A 17,250-nucleotide genomic window follows, 5' to 3' on the forward strand; every position below is an offset into this window, starting at 1 on the left:
GGCCGCTCCGGTGGCCCACCGGAAGCGCTGCGGCGGCGCTCTAGCCTCGCTCTATGGCATGGGGGCGGGGGCGGCCTCCCGCCACACAGGGCTGAAGCCTGAGCTCGGCCGGGGCCCTGCAGGGGCTTGGCTGCGCGCTGGGCCAGGGGCTCCCCGCCGTACCCCGGGGGGAGCTGCTGCTGGAGCTCAGCCTGGTCTCTGCACCGTTTGCTGAGGGAATGCTCGCTGATGGGGCTTCTTGGATGCGAAGACAAAGTCCCCCCTGGATACAGGCACTAAATGACTGACCTAAACAGAAAATTTAACCGATCTAGAGCTCTGTGCTGGCCTTTCCAGGCCCGAAGAGTGTGTTTTGTATCACAGGGATGGCAAACAGCATTCATTTCATCACAAGGATTGCCCTGCGTTGCTTTGTCTGCCCTGGAGGGAAAGGTTCCCAGCAGCTTTAGAAGCCGCAGTGCAAGGTCATCATCATCCCAGTTTTCATCACCCAGCGGAGGGTGGAGAAGGAGGAGGTCATGATAGGTTTCGCTCAGGACATGGAGGACGTAACACCTCTGTTAGCAGCTGTCCCCCTCCTGGGCTGTTTTGGTGTGTGGGATTGGGTGGGTGATGGCAGAGGTGCCTATGGCAGTGGCTCCTGTCAGAAACATTTTGTGCTTAGCTGAGAGCTGCAGCATTGCTGTCACTCTCCTTACACTAAGCACTTCATTAATGTTGTCTCTCTCCAGCCTTTGTTAAGATGCAGCATCTTCAGTGCAAAGAGAAATGCATCAGTGTCCCCTCCATATGCCGCTGCTGCACTGCCCAGGCACCAGGGTGGAAGGCTGTCTCCCTTTCACCATGCCTCCCTCCACAATCACTCAAGACCACCCAACAGTTATTTACCTGGTGCACAAGCCAGGAGAGTTCCCCCCTTTCACCTCACCAGCCACCTGGGTTTGTTCCTGCAGCAGGATCAGGCCACGGGGTTCTGCACAGGTGCCCTATCACAGCTGTAGGCCTGCCTGGACCAGCCACGAGCACAGCAAAACAGGCCACAGGGTCACATGCTGCAGCTGGACAAGGTCAAGATTTCTATCATTGCCTGCGCTGGCAGGGTGAGGGGAGCTGGGGCACATTCCTCACCCCCTTTGCTTGCTGCAGGGGACAGAGCCAGTGCAACAACAGGCACCTCCCCCGTGTGCTGCCACCAAAGCTGTGTGTGGTTCCCGGTGCCTCTCTAAGTCCTGTGTCCCCCACAGGTCCTTCATCTGTGCCTTGTCACAACAGGGACTATTCTAGCTCAATCCCCATGTTCCAGCTTGTTCCCCACTGGCAGCGTAAAGCAAAGCAAGAACTAACAGCATCAGCTGTTGGGATTCACTGCAAGAAGGCAGCACAGCCAGGCATGTGATGCTGATCAGGCCTTCAGGCTGGCAATAGCCCTGCAGCTTGGGGTGAATCAGCAGCACCCGTTATGCCTTATGGGCACCCCCAACCCCGGGCAGGGCTCTCCCTCAGCCACATACATGGGTGCGTGTTTAGTTGCTGCTGTACTGCAAGGCACAGGTGTCTGGTAGCAGTCACAACACCCATGCTAAGCCATTCGTCCCAAGTTACTGGCTTTATCCTTCAAAAGGAAGGAGCTGAAAAAAATGTGAGGGGACAAAGTATTTTTGTGATGTAGGAAGCTGGCTGCTTCCTAAGGTCCCTACTGCACCCACCAGGGAAATGGCAGTTCCCAGGGGAGCAGGGATACTCCAGGGGTCTGGGACAGCAGCAATAAACTGCTGCAGGGACACCCTGGCAGGGCAACAGCAGCAACAAACCCCAGAGCAGCACCTAGGCTGGGGGAAGCAAGGGGGAACATGCCCCAGGGGTGGGGAGGGAGACCCAGTGCTGCAGGGGCCACAGCACCTCTGCAGGGTACTCAGCTTCCTACCAGCTCCTTCCCAGGCCCCCAGGAAGGGAATGGCTGCTGCCTTCCTCTTTTAGCACCCTTCCCTCCTGGTTTGCCATGCAATTCAGGTGTGCTGGATAAAGAAGGGTTGTTTAACCCCTTCCCACCCGGGGCCAGCTGGCTCCTCACTCAGCAGCCTCAACACACCAACTCAGTGCTGGTGCTATAGCCTCTTTCAATGTCCTCGGCCTCTGCTTTGCCATCCAGGTCCCCCAGCACCACCCTCTAGACCTCATTCCTGCTGCCACATAGGGTGTTCAGAGCCATCCTGGCCATAGGGGATGGATCCTGCCTGCATTGTCACCTCCCCTTGATTTCCCAGCTGCTGAAGCGGAGATGCAGTGAGTGTGCGTGTTCTGCTGCAGGGCAGCCACTGGCACAGCAGACCCCAGGTGGCACCTCTGTGCCCACCTTGAAGGACTCGACAACACTTTCTGCCCCAAACACAGCCTGCACTCATGTTTCTGAAATTCCCTCTGTGTGTCACCAACTCCGTCCTCGTGGGGAGAGGCCCAGCAGCCTGGCATGGGTGGCCCTGCAGGTCCCACCGGGGTGGCTGGTGGAGCTGCGAGGTTGGTATCAGCCCCCAAGGAGCCCGAGCAGGGCAGTGGGCAGAGATCGCAGCTGTTATCACTGTAACAACCAACCTTTCTCCTGAAAAAGGGAGCGACTCCAGATTCTCTGTGGGCTGGCAGTCACACCTGGTTTTACAGCCAGGCAAAGGAGAAGAAAGAAGCAATTCTGTTTACTTAGGGGCTAATTAATATCCCAGCTCCTGGCATGTACAGAGGCAGCAGAAACCTCCCCCACAGCGTGGTGGAGAGCAAGGCTTTGCAGCCCTTTATTATTTCATTATCAACCAGGCAGGATTAGGAGGGCGGGTCAGGGAACAAGCACCGGTTTTAAGCAGGTTTAGCTCCTTTGAAAAGGCTTACCTCAGTTCAGCCTCGCTTGCTGGCTACAGTGCAGTTATTTCCCAAGTGGAGGGGTTTGAGTAAGGGCAGGGGCATGGGGATGATGCATTTTTATAGCAAAAGATGGAAGCCCATCAGGGAAAACCTGGGAGGTTCCTTTACCAGAAAACGGCTTTATATGTGGAATTGCAATGACGAGGGAGGGCAGTTTCTCAGTTCTGCCAAGCCCTGCATTGCTCCCTGGAGAAAACCAGGGTCTTGGTGCTGCTCTGCGCACACTGGGGTGTTTTGGGACAGTTTTGTGCATGGGGCCAACACAGTGCTGGGGCGGGACAGCCATCGCAGGCAGAGCAGGAGGAGGTTTTGCTCTTCCTCCTGTACCAAGTTTCTCCCTGGGTGGCGTGGCTTGGAGCACACCCAGCCCAGCCCTGTAAGGAAAGAGGAGCTGTGGGAACTGCAGCAGCAAATCGTTCTTCTTTCCCAGGCCAGAAAGGGGGGGATGCAGTGGGATGCCATGTCCCCCATAAGTAATTCTGCCCTGTGGATGCTGCCCACAGGTCCCAAGCGTTGCAGTGGGGATCAGCCCGGGATGGAGCCTCCCAGCCCAGCCAGGTGGTTCTCATTGCAGCCTCTGACTCACCTCCCAAAAAAGCTTGTGACGAGATCGTGGTGGGAAACCACTATCGGGAAGTGGTAAAAACTCTGCAATGGCCTGAAATGTGGCTTCCCTCAGCAAAGGGGGAGATCAAACAGCAGCACTTTGGCCTCAATCCCTCTGACACCAGGGCTAGTCATCGGGGTGACTTTTCAGCTCAGCACGTGGTACATGTGGTTCCTCCAGACTCAGCAGCTTCTCGTAAAGCGTTTGGGAGTGTTTTGCTCAAGGCGGCCTGACCTCAGAAACATTTTTGAGTAAATCATCAGCTGAAAGGTATGAGCTCAGCTTGCTGGTGCTGCCCATGGCTTCCTGGTGAACCCCTGTGGTCCTGGGCTGTGCTAGCAGATGACGAGAGCTCGGTGGAGGGTCAGGGCTGGGTAGCAGCCCCCAGCAGGTTGCAGAGCCTGGCTGTGATTTAGGAGCTGCTGTAACCCCCAGCTCCTCAGAGGTTAAGAAACCACCTGGGTCAATCCCTGGGCACTGTGTGAAGCTGGGCTTGTGGGTGATTCCTGCTGCTTATGGGCCACAGAGACAGAGACCAAGGGTGCAGTCACTTGCCAGAGTGCTGCAGCAAATCAGCAGCAGACCCAAAACCTGTGTCCCAGCACATGCATCTCAGGTGGGATGCGATCCCAATCACTCTCCTCCAGGAGATACCTCTGTTAATTTCAGTCCCCTCCTGCTCTGTGCTGGTCTCCTGTGTCAGCACCAGTACCTCCCCAGGGAGCCCAGGGTGACTTCTCCCTGCGAGACCCTGCGGTGGGGGCTGAGAGGGGCCGAGCCGCAGTCCCCGTGCTGGATCTGCCCTGAAATGGCTCTGTCTCTGCATCGGCTGCTCTCGCAGGCTCTGCCTGGAAAGTTCCCACTGCTGCAGTCAGTGCCTGTCCCCCTGCCAAACCCTGCAGCCCAGCCGGCCCCGATGCAGCACCAAGCCGCGCTATTTCTGGCTCCACCTTGAGACATGTACCTTCAGCAGCGGAAACGATGCTAAAAAAGACAGATCCAGGATGAGCGCATCCCCCTCCCATTCCCATCCCTGGGTGGCTGCCGGTGGACGTGGCAGTTCATCTTGCAGCAGAGCCATGTCCTCCGCACGCCTCCTCCGGGGCTGCCTGCCACTGCTGTGTAGGCGGTAGGAGCCCAAAATCCGGGGCCTGCCCTGGCACTGAGAGCCTCCTGCAGCCAGGATGCATCACCTGGGGAGGGCAAAGGGTCATAGCCGGGCCAGAAAGCCTCCAGCCCCTGGGACAAGCTCCCTGGGGGACCAGCTCCTCTAGCAGCTGGGGGCAGGAGGAGGAAGAGCCTGGGGGCAGCAGGGAGCTGAGGAGGTGTTTAGTTGCCATTTTTAACCCTTGACTTCTTGCACAACTCAAGGCAAACCCTGTCTGCTGCTTCTGCCTCAGTTTCCCCAAATACAGAGCATCCAAGCATCCATCACCTTCTCCAGTGAGTCTGGGGCATGGCACTCTGGATGTATGAGCCTTCTTCCCTAAACGATGTCTGTGGGGTCTGAGATACCCCACAGGCCCTCCCAGGACAGGATTTGGAGGGGTATTTGTTTTTGAAGGGAGACTGGTGGCCTCTGTGGTCATGGCTGGACAGGACACCCTGCACCGTAGGCAAACTCCCTTCGTAATGAGAAAGGAGGTGGGAGAATTCACCACTGGCTATTCCCACCGGTACACTGGCTCCACATCACATCCCGGTGCTGCTTTCCCACACACACAGCCTTTGGAGCACCACGTGGGTGGGGATGGAGCCCATCAGGGCAAACAACAGCCCACAGCATGGGAGCCCTGGCTGCCAAGCACCCTTCGGGCTGCTGGTCAGGCCAAGGGAGCTTGTTAAGGCTCTCGTAATTAAGATAGCCAGAAAGGACTGTTTATCAGCACCGAGCAGTGAAGGAATCAATCCCACTTCTGCACTACACATTGCATCTGGAGCCAACAAATGGTACCTGCGGGACTGGGTCAAATCAGCCCAGCACTAAGATGGAAAAGGTCTGCCTGGGTGTCCCCTGCTGTCACAGAGGCTGAGTTTATGACAGTCCCATTCAGCACCCAAGAAAAACCTGGCTGCAGCCTCCCCATTTCCCCGCCCCTGGCATTGCCCCCATGGGCAGCACTGCCTTAACCCTTCCTGTGCCCAAATGCGGTGGCATTGCCGGCTTCAACAGCTGGGGACAAAGCCGTTCTCAGCCCCTTTCCCCAGCCCACAGCACGGCTGTGGCCAGCAGAGCCCGGATGGGTATGTCACTCCTATTTAAAGCACAGGCAGGCAGTGCAAGGGGGGTCCCTGCAGCGCGGGGCCCCAGACGGATGTAGCGCGGTGAGGACAGAACCCAAAGCAGCCTCGTCGCTCCATGGCACCTGCAGGGAGCAGTGTGACAGCTGTTGTCATATCCTCCCACCATGTCTCGTGCCTTCCGGAGCGGAAATTGGGAGCAGGTTAGTCACTGAGAAGGGTGAGGGGCAGGTCAGGGCGCTCCCCAGCATCCAGCTATTTTCTCCTGTGACACCTTGCCAAGGACCTCGGGGCTGTTTACAAATGCTGGACCACAGCACAACAGTGGCTGGTGAAGTGGCCATGCCCAAATCTCACCCAGAATCAGCTGTGGGTGCTGTGATCCCCCAGCTGAAAGCATCGGCCAGTAAACAGCTGGGAGTGGGTTTTGCCCCACCACCCCTTCTAAGCAGCTCTCTGAACCCATAGCGCCCAGGGAAGTCTTTCTGGAAAGTGTGCTTCTCCAAATCATGGCATCTCGGCTCTCATTTTAGGTCACTGTGGGAAAGCAAGACTTATCTGCCCAGCTGGTTATCCTGTGCCTTCCCTGCAATTTTTGGCCAGTTCCAGCGGGTTTAAGTAGGGACAAAGGGCTGAGAGCTAATTAAACTGCTGTAAGTGTGAAGAGCGATGCCTCCCTGAGGTGCAAGCTCAAGGTTATGGGGCCCCCAGGCTGCTCCAGCCCAGCAGCACACAGTGTGCAAAACCCACACAAGTATTGCCATGAAGGGTCATCTGAGGGATGAGGAAGGGGCAAGGAAGGCCCAGGGGAGGCGGAGGAGGGGACTGGGGCACCTCTCCACCTGCCTTACCATTCCCACAATGCTTTTCCGAGCGCTTGTCATCTGCTTCCCCGTGCAGAGGCTCAGCTCAGCTCAGCTTGGGTGAGAACCTCAGGAGAGCGAAGGGCCAGCTGGAGCATGTGGAGCAGAGCTATAGCCATGGTTGGCAAAGAAAATCATTGTTGGGCTGGGCCAGACCCCCTGGAGCCCAGAAGCCCCTCGGGAGGGTGAGGTCAGTCCTGTCATTGTAACAAGCTGCTGTCAGTGATTTTTGCCAGCCGCCACAGAGTGGCTCCCAGCCACGCTGGCAAGTCGCCTGGGCTCTGTCCCCAGCACCCTGTGCCCTGAGGTGGGGTTCATGACACAGCCCACCTCCCTCCACGGTGCTCCTTGCCCATGGCATCCCCCAACCCTCACTGATGCCTGATGGCAAGCCACCAGTGACGGGCAAGACATCGTCCCCCTCCATCCTCCCTCCTGGACGTGTCCCTGCCAGCTGCCCGCTGTCTTCCTCAACCCTTGTCACGCCTCGATTTCTCCAGGCACCCACTTCGGTCCTCTTGCCCTGTCCCAGCTGGAAGATGCAGAAATGGTGTTAAAAGCTGGTCAGCCCAGCGTGGAGCTCGAGGGACTCGAGCAGGCAGGGTCCCCCTGCCAGTGCCCATCTCTGCCTTGCTGGACACTGTGCACACAGGCTGGGGCTGGCGTGGCTGCCCAGCGCTGTGCCGTTGCCCTCCCCGGTGTGAGTGTGGGCCGGTGCCGTGCCAGCCCCAGGACCGTGGGAGCACCCACGTCGGTCGGGGCCGATGCACCCACAGCAAACCCGTGGCGTCACTTTGCCCACGCGTGTCTGCAGAGCCCCGCTCCAGCTGGGCCGGCGCTGGGGGAAACTGAGGCAGGCTGCCGGGGAGGCGGGGTAGGGCCGGGGCAGCCCCGGGCCGGTTGCCCCCCGGCGGGGAGGGGGGTATGGCTGGGTAGGTGGGTGGGTTAAATTTTTATGAATGGGGCCGCCCCGCCTGCCATTGCCGGGCGGCGCGGCGGGCGTCAGCAGCGAGCCAGCGGCGGGCGGCGCTCCCCGGCGCGTCCCGCTCCCGTTCCGCCGCCGATGGCTGCCGGCCGCCGCGCTCCCCCGGAGCCCGGGGGCGGGGGGGCGCCGGTATTACTTCAAGGCATCTTCGGTGCGGGCCCGTCCCCCGGTGCTGCCCCCTGCTCGCTGGCTTTGACGGCCCGGGAGCTGCAGGTGCGGCGTCCCGGGGGCTCGGCCGGTCCCGACACCGCGCTCCGCCTGGCCGACTGCGTGGGCTCCGCCGCCTTCCCCGCCGCCGCCGCCGCTGCCTGCTTCTCGCTGGTCTGCTACCCCCTCCGCGGGCCACGCTGGGGCTCGCCCGCCCGCCAGCGCCTGGAGCGGACCTTCCGCGTCTGCCTGGGACCCGACGCCGAGGGCAACCTGCGCATCGCCCAGGCCTGGAGCCGCAGAATCCGGGAGCTCTCGGTGCCCGCCGTGCCCACGCAGGACGGTCAGTACCGAGCCGCCGCCCCGCGCTCACGCGCGGCTGCGGGGGAGAAATTGTCCCCGTTCCGCCGCCGGTCCCGACGGAGCGGGCCTCGAACCCTGGTTGCCGGGGTTGTACCGGGCCCGTGGCTGGCGGCGGGGCCCCGCCAGCGCTCCACCGCCCGTGCCCAGGGGGGCGGCTGTCCCCGAGGGGCGGCGTGGGGACGCGGCTGGCGCCGAGCCGGGGGCACTGCGCCGTGCCCGGGCTCCAGGGGCGCAGCTCGGGGCCGGGGGGGACACACGGCCGGGAGGGGGGACGCGCATCCCGGCAGGGTCACTTGAATCCCCCGGCCCCGAACCGCGGGAGGGGGACACGGGGACATCCCTGCGCACGGCACTGGGGGTGGCTTCTCCCCCGTCTCACCCTTAAACCAAAGGGGCAGCAGGGACGTGGTCGCACCACGGGGCCCCTTTGCACCCCTCCCCCCCCCCCTCCCTCCGTCCGCATCGCTTCGGTTCAATAACTAGCAAAGCTCCAAAGGGCAGCATTAACCAAGGAAAAAAAAAAAGTCCTCGTTGCTGACGCAGGCAGGACAGGAGCCAGGCATCGTCCCCGGCAGGTCCCATCCATCATTTGGGAGCAGGCGAATCCCCCCGGGACCCCGCAGGGCCCAGTGGGGTCTCAGGGCAGCACGGAGGGGTCCAGGTTTAAGTTCCCTCTGCCCCCGCGAGCTGCCAGCAGCTCGGAGGGGAGTGGGGGGCTGAGACCTCCAGCTCCGGTGGGCAGGCTGGCATATATTTGAACATCTGAGCGCAGATTCAATTATATGCACTACTTCATTTATTTAGCTGTCCAGTCGCACTGATCAGACTTGGAAATTAAGAGGCATGCGGTTAGAGGGATCCTGTCAAATCATATTTAGCCCAGCTCTTCCCTTCTTGGATTTTAAAATGCAGCTTTTTTACATGGCCTGCAGCTACAAAACAACTTTCTGCTACTCTTCCTAAAGAATAACAAAAAAATCCAGTGGAACGTAGTGAGGGCAAAACCAGTTCCCCGGCTCTATTTCCAGCCTGAACTCTGCAGCTGTAAGTCTCTGAGCGTTTTAAAACCCTCGCCCTTTCAGCAGGCGGTGGCGAGGGTGCTGGGGCAGCAGCAGCTCATTGCATGGCAGGGGCCTCAGGGGAGCCCGAGGAAGGAGGACAGGAGAAGGTAGTGTGGAATTTTGCAGTTATTTTTCTAGCTGAGGGCCAGCAGGATTTGCAAACCTCCTTCCCCAGTTTGGGACAGAGCTACAAATGCCTCTCGCCACACCCTGCGCTTGCACGCACCCTCGTGTGCCAGCACTGTGACATGTGCGGGACAGATAAGGCTGTGCTGGGAAGCTGCTGTGCTCTGTGCAGAGCAATCCTGCTACTCTGTTCCTGCGGGGAGGGGACCCAGGGAGCCACCAGCCATCCTGTCCTGGTGTCATCTCAGCTCTAGCATCCTCTGGGATAAAAGCCCTGCAGACAGCTGCAGCAGGGGTGAAGCTTCCCCCTCCCTGTTTCACTCCTAGGGGAAAAAAAAAAAAATCCTTCCACAGTTAATAACCCCCAAGTGGGGATGCCAACAGTGTGCAGGAAAGTGTCCCGCCCTGCAGCTGTCCCGGGGGGAGCAAAACGCCCCTGAGCTTGTATCCTGATGGGGAAATCCAACCCCTGGTCACAGCAGGAAGCTGCCATTGAGCAGCTGGTGTCACCACGGTATCACAGTGTGTGGGCAGTGCTGCCAGCAGCGAGCGGGACCTGGCCTGGCTGCATGCCACCGTTTTGGGGTACTCCCTTGCTGTGCTCATCCCCTTGCTGTGTGGAGGTGACACTCTGCGGAGGCAGGATGCGGTGGGCATGCCACTGTCCATCCCAGCCATGCAGCAGCTGGGTCACCGGGCAGGACAGTCTTGTCCCTGCCAGCTGGGCATGCTTGTTCCTTGTGCCCAGAGAGTTTCCAGAAGGATGTGGGGACATAACGGAGCAGCTGGGGCTGCTGATGGCAGAGCTGTGGCAGCATGGTCCCTGCCTGAGTGTGACCAGGACACATGTTGCGTGAGGGGATGTGGGCAGAGAGGGGAGAGCAGAGTTTGTGCGCTGGCAGCAGCTGGAGCCCCTTCCTCTTGCTGACTCAGTGTCTGTTTTGCTCAGCATTTGAGGTTGAAAGCAACCACGCTGTGCCGGGAAGTGGCTGAGCCTTGCCGAGATGACAGGGGCCGGCCAGTGTTGTGCAATCCAAAGGGATGCTCCTGACATCATTCCCACCCCCACCCCCCCAAGCATTGCTGCTGATGGGCTCCAGCTCTGAACCAGCACCTCTGCCATGGGAACCTGGGCTGAGCCTGGTGCTGCTGGTGTCACCAGTCCCAAATCGGGATCATGTCCCCGTCCCTATTCACGCCCTGGTACCAGCAGTCTGCCCCTTGTGATGGAGTCATGGCTTGAGCAGGGTTCGTCTTTCCTCCTCCAGCCATGGAATGGGTCCTTGGGGTCCCAGCCATACCCCACCGCCCTGCAGTGCCACAAGTAGCAGCTACGGGGCCAGGCAGGGTTTTCAGGCAAGAGCCAGGTGCAGCTTTGTGTGTATGTCAGAAACGATGTGGCCGATTAGAAACACGGTGGGTTTAAAAACTGCATTTAGGTTCTTGAAGCGCCTTGTATTCTTGCTCTGCATCCTTCAGGGCTGGGAGGGAGAAAGAGAGAAAAGCCCCCCATCACCTTCCTCTGGCAGCTGGGGCTTGAGCACAACCCCCCTGCCTGGGGGTTCGGCTGCATTTGCCTAGAGGATTTAGTGCCGGCTGTGCCTGAGGAAGGCTCTGGAGGGGCAGGAGCAGGGCCAGCCCAGCTCCGGAGTTGCCTGCTATGCGTGACCTGAGCGCTTCACTGCTGTCCCCGAGGGCAGCTGGTCCCCTCGCATCTGGCAGCGCTGATAAGGGGCCGGAGAGGGCGGGGGGCAGCCGGCAGCTCCCCCTGGCCCTGGGCGGCAGCAGGGAGAGCCAGCTCAGATCAGCGCCCGGACCCGGGCTCAGCCCGGGGCTGACGAGGCTCGCATGGGCAGATCTTTGCTGTGGACTTGGTGGCAGGTCCCAAGCAGCCAGCACGGTGACAAGGAAATGTCGTGGACAGTGACAGCCTTACCGGGTCGTTCCTGGGGGCTGAAAATCAACCTGATGATGCTGAAGTCAGCAGAGCTGTGTGTGCCCTCAGGCCTGGGACCAGCACAGAGATGGGATGCTCCAGGCACTTCTCCCTGCAGGGCAGCTTGTGGAACTCGGCATGCCCGGGCTTCCCCATCACTGACGTAATGCTGAGTGGCACACAGGTGAGGTGGCACACATGGTGACCTCCATCATCCCAGGCTCCCCTCTCCCTGCCTCCATCCTGGTGGGAGCAGCAGGAGGAGGTTTAGGTAGAAAAACGCTACTCGTGGGTTCAAACAATTCAAATCACCTGGTGAATGCAACTCAGATCACCTGGTGTATGCAGGTGGACAGCCCCAGTGCCCGAGCTGGATGGCCCTGCCCAGGTTAGAGGGGGGGTTCCTGGCCTGGGGCAGTGCTGGGAAATGCCTTCTGCTTTCCTGACTCAGCTCCTGATGGGGCACTCTTTTTGCTGAGTCAGCAGGTGCAGCCCCCATGCTGCCTCGCAGAGCCCATGCACCCTGGTGGGCACCTACCAACTCCCCAAGGGCCAGGTCACGGCTTAGGGGGCCCACAGCTGGTGGGGACAGCCCCCAACCTCCCCCAAACTGACTTCACCCTGCAGGGCCAAGGGTTTCCAGAGGTGCTGTGGGGGCTCGAGGCATGCTGCCCTGCTTGTTTCAGCGCTGGGGGTGCCCAAGCAGCACCCAGGGGTCCTGCCCTCAAGCACGCTGCCGCCAGCTCCTCTGGGTGCCATTGCATCGCTTCTGCTCCCTGTGCCTGCCTTGCAGGGCAGCTGCAGCCTGGGCTCACACTGTCCCCCCTCACGGGGACTGCTGGGCTTGGGGGGGGCTGGAAGCAGGCTGGGGGACAGAGGGATGTGGAATCCTGCCAGGCTTGTAACTACAGCCCAACCAGGGCCCTCATGCACAAAACCTGAGCCCCATGGGGAACAGGGGAAGCAGAAGTGTCCGTCTGCCAGTGCAGGTGTCTTTCCTGGCCCCACCCCATCCGCAGTGAATGCGGGGAATTGGGACCTTGAGTCCCAGCATGCTGGGGGGACTGAGCCGTGTCATGAGTTGTGGGGTTCAGCCTGTTAAAGTCACGGCCAAGAGTGTTTGGGGCCAGGTGCCCCTGGGGAGGTTAGGTTTTGAACCTCCGCTTTGGTTCCACCTTTCTTTCCTCAGGGTGTCTGAAAGCGCAGCTGGCATCACCTGGGGTGCGCAGGGATGCTCAGTGCGAGGCTCTGGCCTGGGCGTAAAACATCTCTGCAGACTGTGGGAGTGCTCAAGACGAATCTCTGCAGGACCCTGTGTCCCCATCTGTGCCACCTCCCCTGCTTTTCCAGCAAGGACCCTCCATCCCAGCTCACCCCATGGCCTCTGATAGGGATGCAGCTCAGGGAGCTTGTGAGGATCGGGGGCAGCTCCCCTTCCTGTGGGGCTGTGGCAAATGCTGCCCCAGCTCAAAAAGCCCTCCCTAGGATGCACCACGACCCCACCACCCTAAGCCCTGCTCTCCCTGCCAGGTGACAGCTATGGGGTGCTGCCCCGGCCCTGCCGTGCGCTAGTGCTGCTGAACCCGCAGAGCGGCGCTGGCCGCGCCATCCAGGACTTCCAGGTGGTGGTGCAGCCCATGCTGGCTGAGGCCGACATCGCTACCACTGTCTTCGTTACCGGTGAGTCCACAAACAGCTCCCTCACCTCCTTCTCCTCCCTTCCTGGGATCCTACTTGGGTGCTGCCGTGCTGGGATGGGCTCCTCGGAGGGCCCGTACCCCGGCATTGCCACAGCTGTGGCTCCTGTGGGGTTGGTTTGGACAAGACAATGGGTGGGTTGCACTCAATAGAATCATAGAGTCATTGCATGGTTTGGGTTGGAAGGGACCTTAAAGATCATCTAGTTCCACCCCCCCTGCCATATCCTTCCTTCCTTCCAGCCACCTTCCACTAGCCCAGGGTGCCCCCAGCCCCGTCCAGCCCGGCCTCGGGCACTGCCAGGGATGGGGCACCCACAGCTGCTCTGGGCAACCTGTGCCAATATCTCACCACCCTCACAGTGAAGGATTTCTTCCTCATATCTAAATCTACCCTCCCTTAGTTAACAGGGGTGGCTGCCTCGCCTCCTGCACCCCTGACTGGAACCCCCATGGGGACAGTGGGGCTGGGGTCACTGCCTGAGGCGTGGCAGCAGGCAGGGCAGAGAGGCTTGAGGGTGACGCTCGACTCTCTCCACTTTCCCCTGCAGAGAGACCCTACCATGCACAGGAGAAGGTGCGGGATGAGGACCTGTCACAGTGGGACACATTGGTGATCATGTCTGGGGACGGGCTGCTGTACGAGGTGAGCAGCATGTGGGCATCCCCCCGGCCAGGGTGGGCAGAGAGCCAGGACAAGAGGGGTACCTGCGGCAGGAGCCAAGCTTCGAGACACAAAGGCAGGCAGGGAATGGCGAAGGAGAGATGGCATCTGGCCAGGGGCTCTGCGGGCTCTGCTCCCCCCAGGCTGGGCAGGGGCCACTGGGTTCCCTGCCCCCTCGGGTGCCACAAGCTCCCTCCATCCCTGCAGGTGGTGAATGGGCTCATGGAGCGGTCGGACTGGGAGGATGCCATGAAGAAGCCACTGTGCATCTTGCCCGGGGGCTCTGGGAATGCCCTGGCTGCCTCCATCAACCACTACGCAGGGTGAGCATCGGCTCCGCTGCCAGCACCGCACTGGCTGGCACCGCACAGGCTGGCACATGTGGCTGTGCTGACACGGAGGCAGGGGGGATGAGGGAAGCGAAAGGCTGTGCATAGCTGCAGCCCAGGGGAGGGGTGCTGGGCTGCCCAGCACGGGGGTGCCTGTCTGGGCCCCCATCTCCCTGCAGGCTGGTGCAGCACAGCCCCAGCTGGGCCCTGTGACCATCAGGTTGCATCCCTGCATCGTCAGCTCCCCCCAGGCCCTTCCTCCTCGCTGGGCTCTGAGTCTGGCAGAGCTTTACCCTGAAGGATCCACCCTGGGGCACAGCTGATCCTGCCGCAGGGAAGGGGGACTGGGATTGCCCTGGCCCAGCAGCCCCAACTCAGTTCCCTCTTTCAGGAGCTGGTTTATCCTTCCAACCCCCAGCAACGCCTCTCCCATCAGCTGTCCCTGAGGGACACTGGCACCCAGCTGAGATACATCCCAGCCGTGACACAGGGGTGAGGGTTGCGCATGGATGCTGTGACAGCAGGAGAGGCCCCGAGCTGGGTCCAGCCCAAACTCACCCTCTCCATCCCTTGCAGCAATGATCACGTCGCCAAGAAGAAGCTGCTGACGAACTGTACCTTCATCCTCTGCAAGGGGCTGCACACACAGATGGACCTGGTCTCGCTGAGCACGGCCTCAGGCAAGCGCCTGTTCTCCTTCCTCGGCTTCGGCTGGGGCTTCATCTCGGATGTGGACATCGACAGTGAGAAGTACCGCTGGCTGGGCAATGCCCGCTTCACCCTGGGCACCCTTCAGTGCCTGGCCAAGCTGCGGGTATACCAGGGCCGCCTCTCCTACCTGCCTGCTGTCCCCGGGCAGGACACCTCCTCGGCACCCAGGGACCCCCCCATGCCTGTCACCAATGGCCAGCCTAGCCACGTCCCGCCGCCAGCGGGGACGGATGTGCCTGGGTCTCTGCCCAACGACTCGCTGCTGGTGCCGCTGGGCCAGCCGGTGCCGGCGCACTGGACAGTGGTCCCTGAGGAGGAGTTTGTCTCTGTCTATGCCATTTACCAGTCCCACCTGGGCACTAACCTGCTGATGGCACCGGCGGCCCGGCTGCACGATGACTGCATCCACCTCTTCTACCTGAAGGCTGGCATCAGCCGCGTGGCGCTGCTGAAGCTCTTCCTGGCCATGGCCAGGGGGACTCACCTGGAATTGAACTGTCCCCACCTGTGCTACGTCTGTGTCCGGGCTTTCCGCCTGGAGCCGCGCGCAGCCACGGGCATCATGACAGTGGATGGCGAGGCGCTGGCTTGTGAGCCCGTGCAGGGCCAAATCCACAGCCGCCTCTGCCGCATCCTCAGTGGCTCCTGAGCTGCCAGGTTCGGCACCCCTGTGGTGCTGAGCTGCCGGCACAGCCCAGCACGAGGGCAGCAGAGCCTTCCTCCCACTCAGGAACCTCCTTCTCCTCCTCCTCCCATAGCAATAGCTCTTGGGGGCAGTGGGTACTCATGCCCTTGCTTGCCCCCATGCTTAGCTTTACCCCCCTGGGACAGCCACCAACACTGTCCCAAAAATGAGCCACGAGCCCTATCAGGTACTCGGTGCCAGCAAGATGCCAGCGTGTTTTATCCTGGTACGAGGTCCCGACCCCAGGTGGCTGCGCCGGCACAGCCCTGTCCCCTCCCCGGCTTGGATGCACCTGGTGGCATCGCTCTTGTCCCCGCCACGGAGGCAGTGCCACCTCACAGGGATGGTCAGGACCAATATATCATATATCTAGTACAAGAAATTGACTTTTTAAATAATGTTTCTACCCAAAGCTTCCTGTAGAAGCAGAGTTTATTCTTGCAAGAAGTGCAATAAATATCTAGTGTTTGCAAAAAATTTCCCCCGGTTTTTAAATCCAAGCTCATGGCTGCCGTCAGGGGCAGGGCTGCAGTGCTGTCACCCCAGGCCCACTTGGCTGTCAGGTGAGGTTTAGCTCAGCACCCTTTGCCCCCCGGCATCCTGCCCAGGCTGCCAGACCACTGTCATCTCAGGGTCAGGACCAGCACGGAGCGATGGCCCCAGGAGATGCTCCCAGGGAAGATGCCTCAGAGGTGGGACGTGGGACATTGCTGCCACCGACCCTGATTTTTGGGGTGCGCCGGTGCCTCCCTGCTCAGCCTTGCGCTGGGGCTGATTGAATCCAGGCGGCTCAGCCCCACAGCAATGTTTTGGGACGCCTTGGGGAAGGTTCAGTGCTGCCGAGCAAGGGCAGGGAAGGGGGTGTTGGAGCAGAGGGGTTTGGCTTTCTGGAGGGAGCAGGGGGTCCTATAGGTCCTATAGCTCGTGCCTCCCCTTTGCCCAGGCAGCCCAGGGCTAGCTGGAGCCCTGCAACAGGTCCCTGAGTGGGGACTCGCCTATGGGGGATTACTCAGCCTGTTTGGTATAAAATTGCAGTAATTTAACCTGATTTACAGCACTCAAGTACAAAGTAGATGAGTGAACAGTGGTGGCTGTTTGCATTTATTCATCTGCAAACTATGCAATTAGGATTGTGGAACCAGGAAAGAAGAGCGCAATTGTTCCCAGCTCCCCCCCCCCGCCCCAGCCCCGCTTCCTTCTGGGGAGCCCAGCTCCCACTCCAGGACAGCAACCAGGCAAGCAGCAGCTTGGAACCACCTCCCAAAATAATTTCCCTCATGGCGTTGGGCCAGGTGTAAACACGGGCTCAGCGATGCTTCACTGAACTCCAATCGCACTCCACAGCCGCTGCTGGCAGAGGAGGCTGTGGGGAGAACCCCAGGCCAGGAGTGTGCTCAGAGCCCTTGGCTACCTCTTTCAAGCGAGATGGCTCGCTAGAGCAGAGCCACGGGGGCTTGCAGCACCTGAAAGGCTCCCTGGAGTCTCCTCCCAGGAACGGCTGCGTTGCTCACAGCAGCGGGTGGGTTGGGATCTCCCTTACACAGGTTTTCCTGCACAAATCTCTTCCTTGACCCAAGAGCTGTCAGCCAGCAGCCATGGGCTCTTCCTGAGGAGCCCCCAACAGCTCCTCCTGTGCAGCCCCCCACCCCAACACCTGAGGGGGGTGGCAGCAGCTGCTACACACCCAAGAGGCAGATGCTTGCTGGTTTTGAACAACTCCAGCAAAGCCACAAGTCTCCAAACACCGACATACCTGCCCGTCTCCTCTGCCCACACCACCACCCTTGCAGCCTCTCCTTGCAGGGGGGGCCAGGGAAGGCAGCCGTGACCCTGCCAGCACCCGGGAGGTGCAGCAGCCCCTTGGCCCCAACAGCCTGGACACCGCAGCATTTGCACCTCATTACACACTTACCTGCGCGCCGAGG

At 60.5% G+C, this 17,250-nt stretch overlaps 1 protein-coding gene across 1 annotated transcript; it reads left to right on the plus strand.

Annotated features, from left to right (window-relative positions):
• Positions 1 to 7,610: 7,610 nt before the first annotated feature.
• SPHK1 (sphingosine kinase 1) lies at positions 7,611 to 16,395 on the plus strand. Its single transcript, XM_040579145.1, has 5 exons — positions 7,611 to 8,096; positions 12,770 to 12,919; positions 13,488 to 13,582; positions 13,808 to 13,923; positions 14,506 to 16,395. The coding sequence occupies exons 1-5, from the start codon at positions 7,685 to 7,687 to the stop codon at positions 15,287 to 15,289; spliced, it is 1,557 nt and encodes a 518-aa protein (XP_040435079.1). The 5' UTR covers positions 7,611 to 7,684; the 3' UTR covers positions 15,290 to 16,395.
• Positions 16,396 to 17,250: the final 855 nt, after the last annotated feature.

Source organism: Falco naumanni, chromosome 1 (genome assembly GCF_017639655.2).
Source record: "Falco naumanni isolate bFalNau1 chromosome 1, bFalNau1.pat, whole genome shotgun sequence".
Lineage (NCBI taxonomy): Eukaryota > Metazoa > Chordata > Aves > Falconiformes > Falconidae > Falco > Falco naumanni.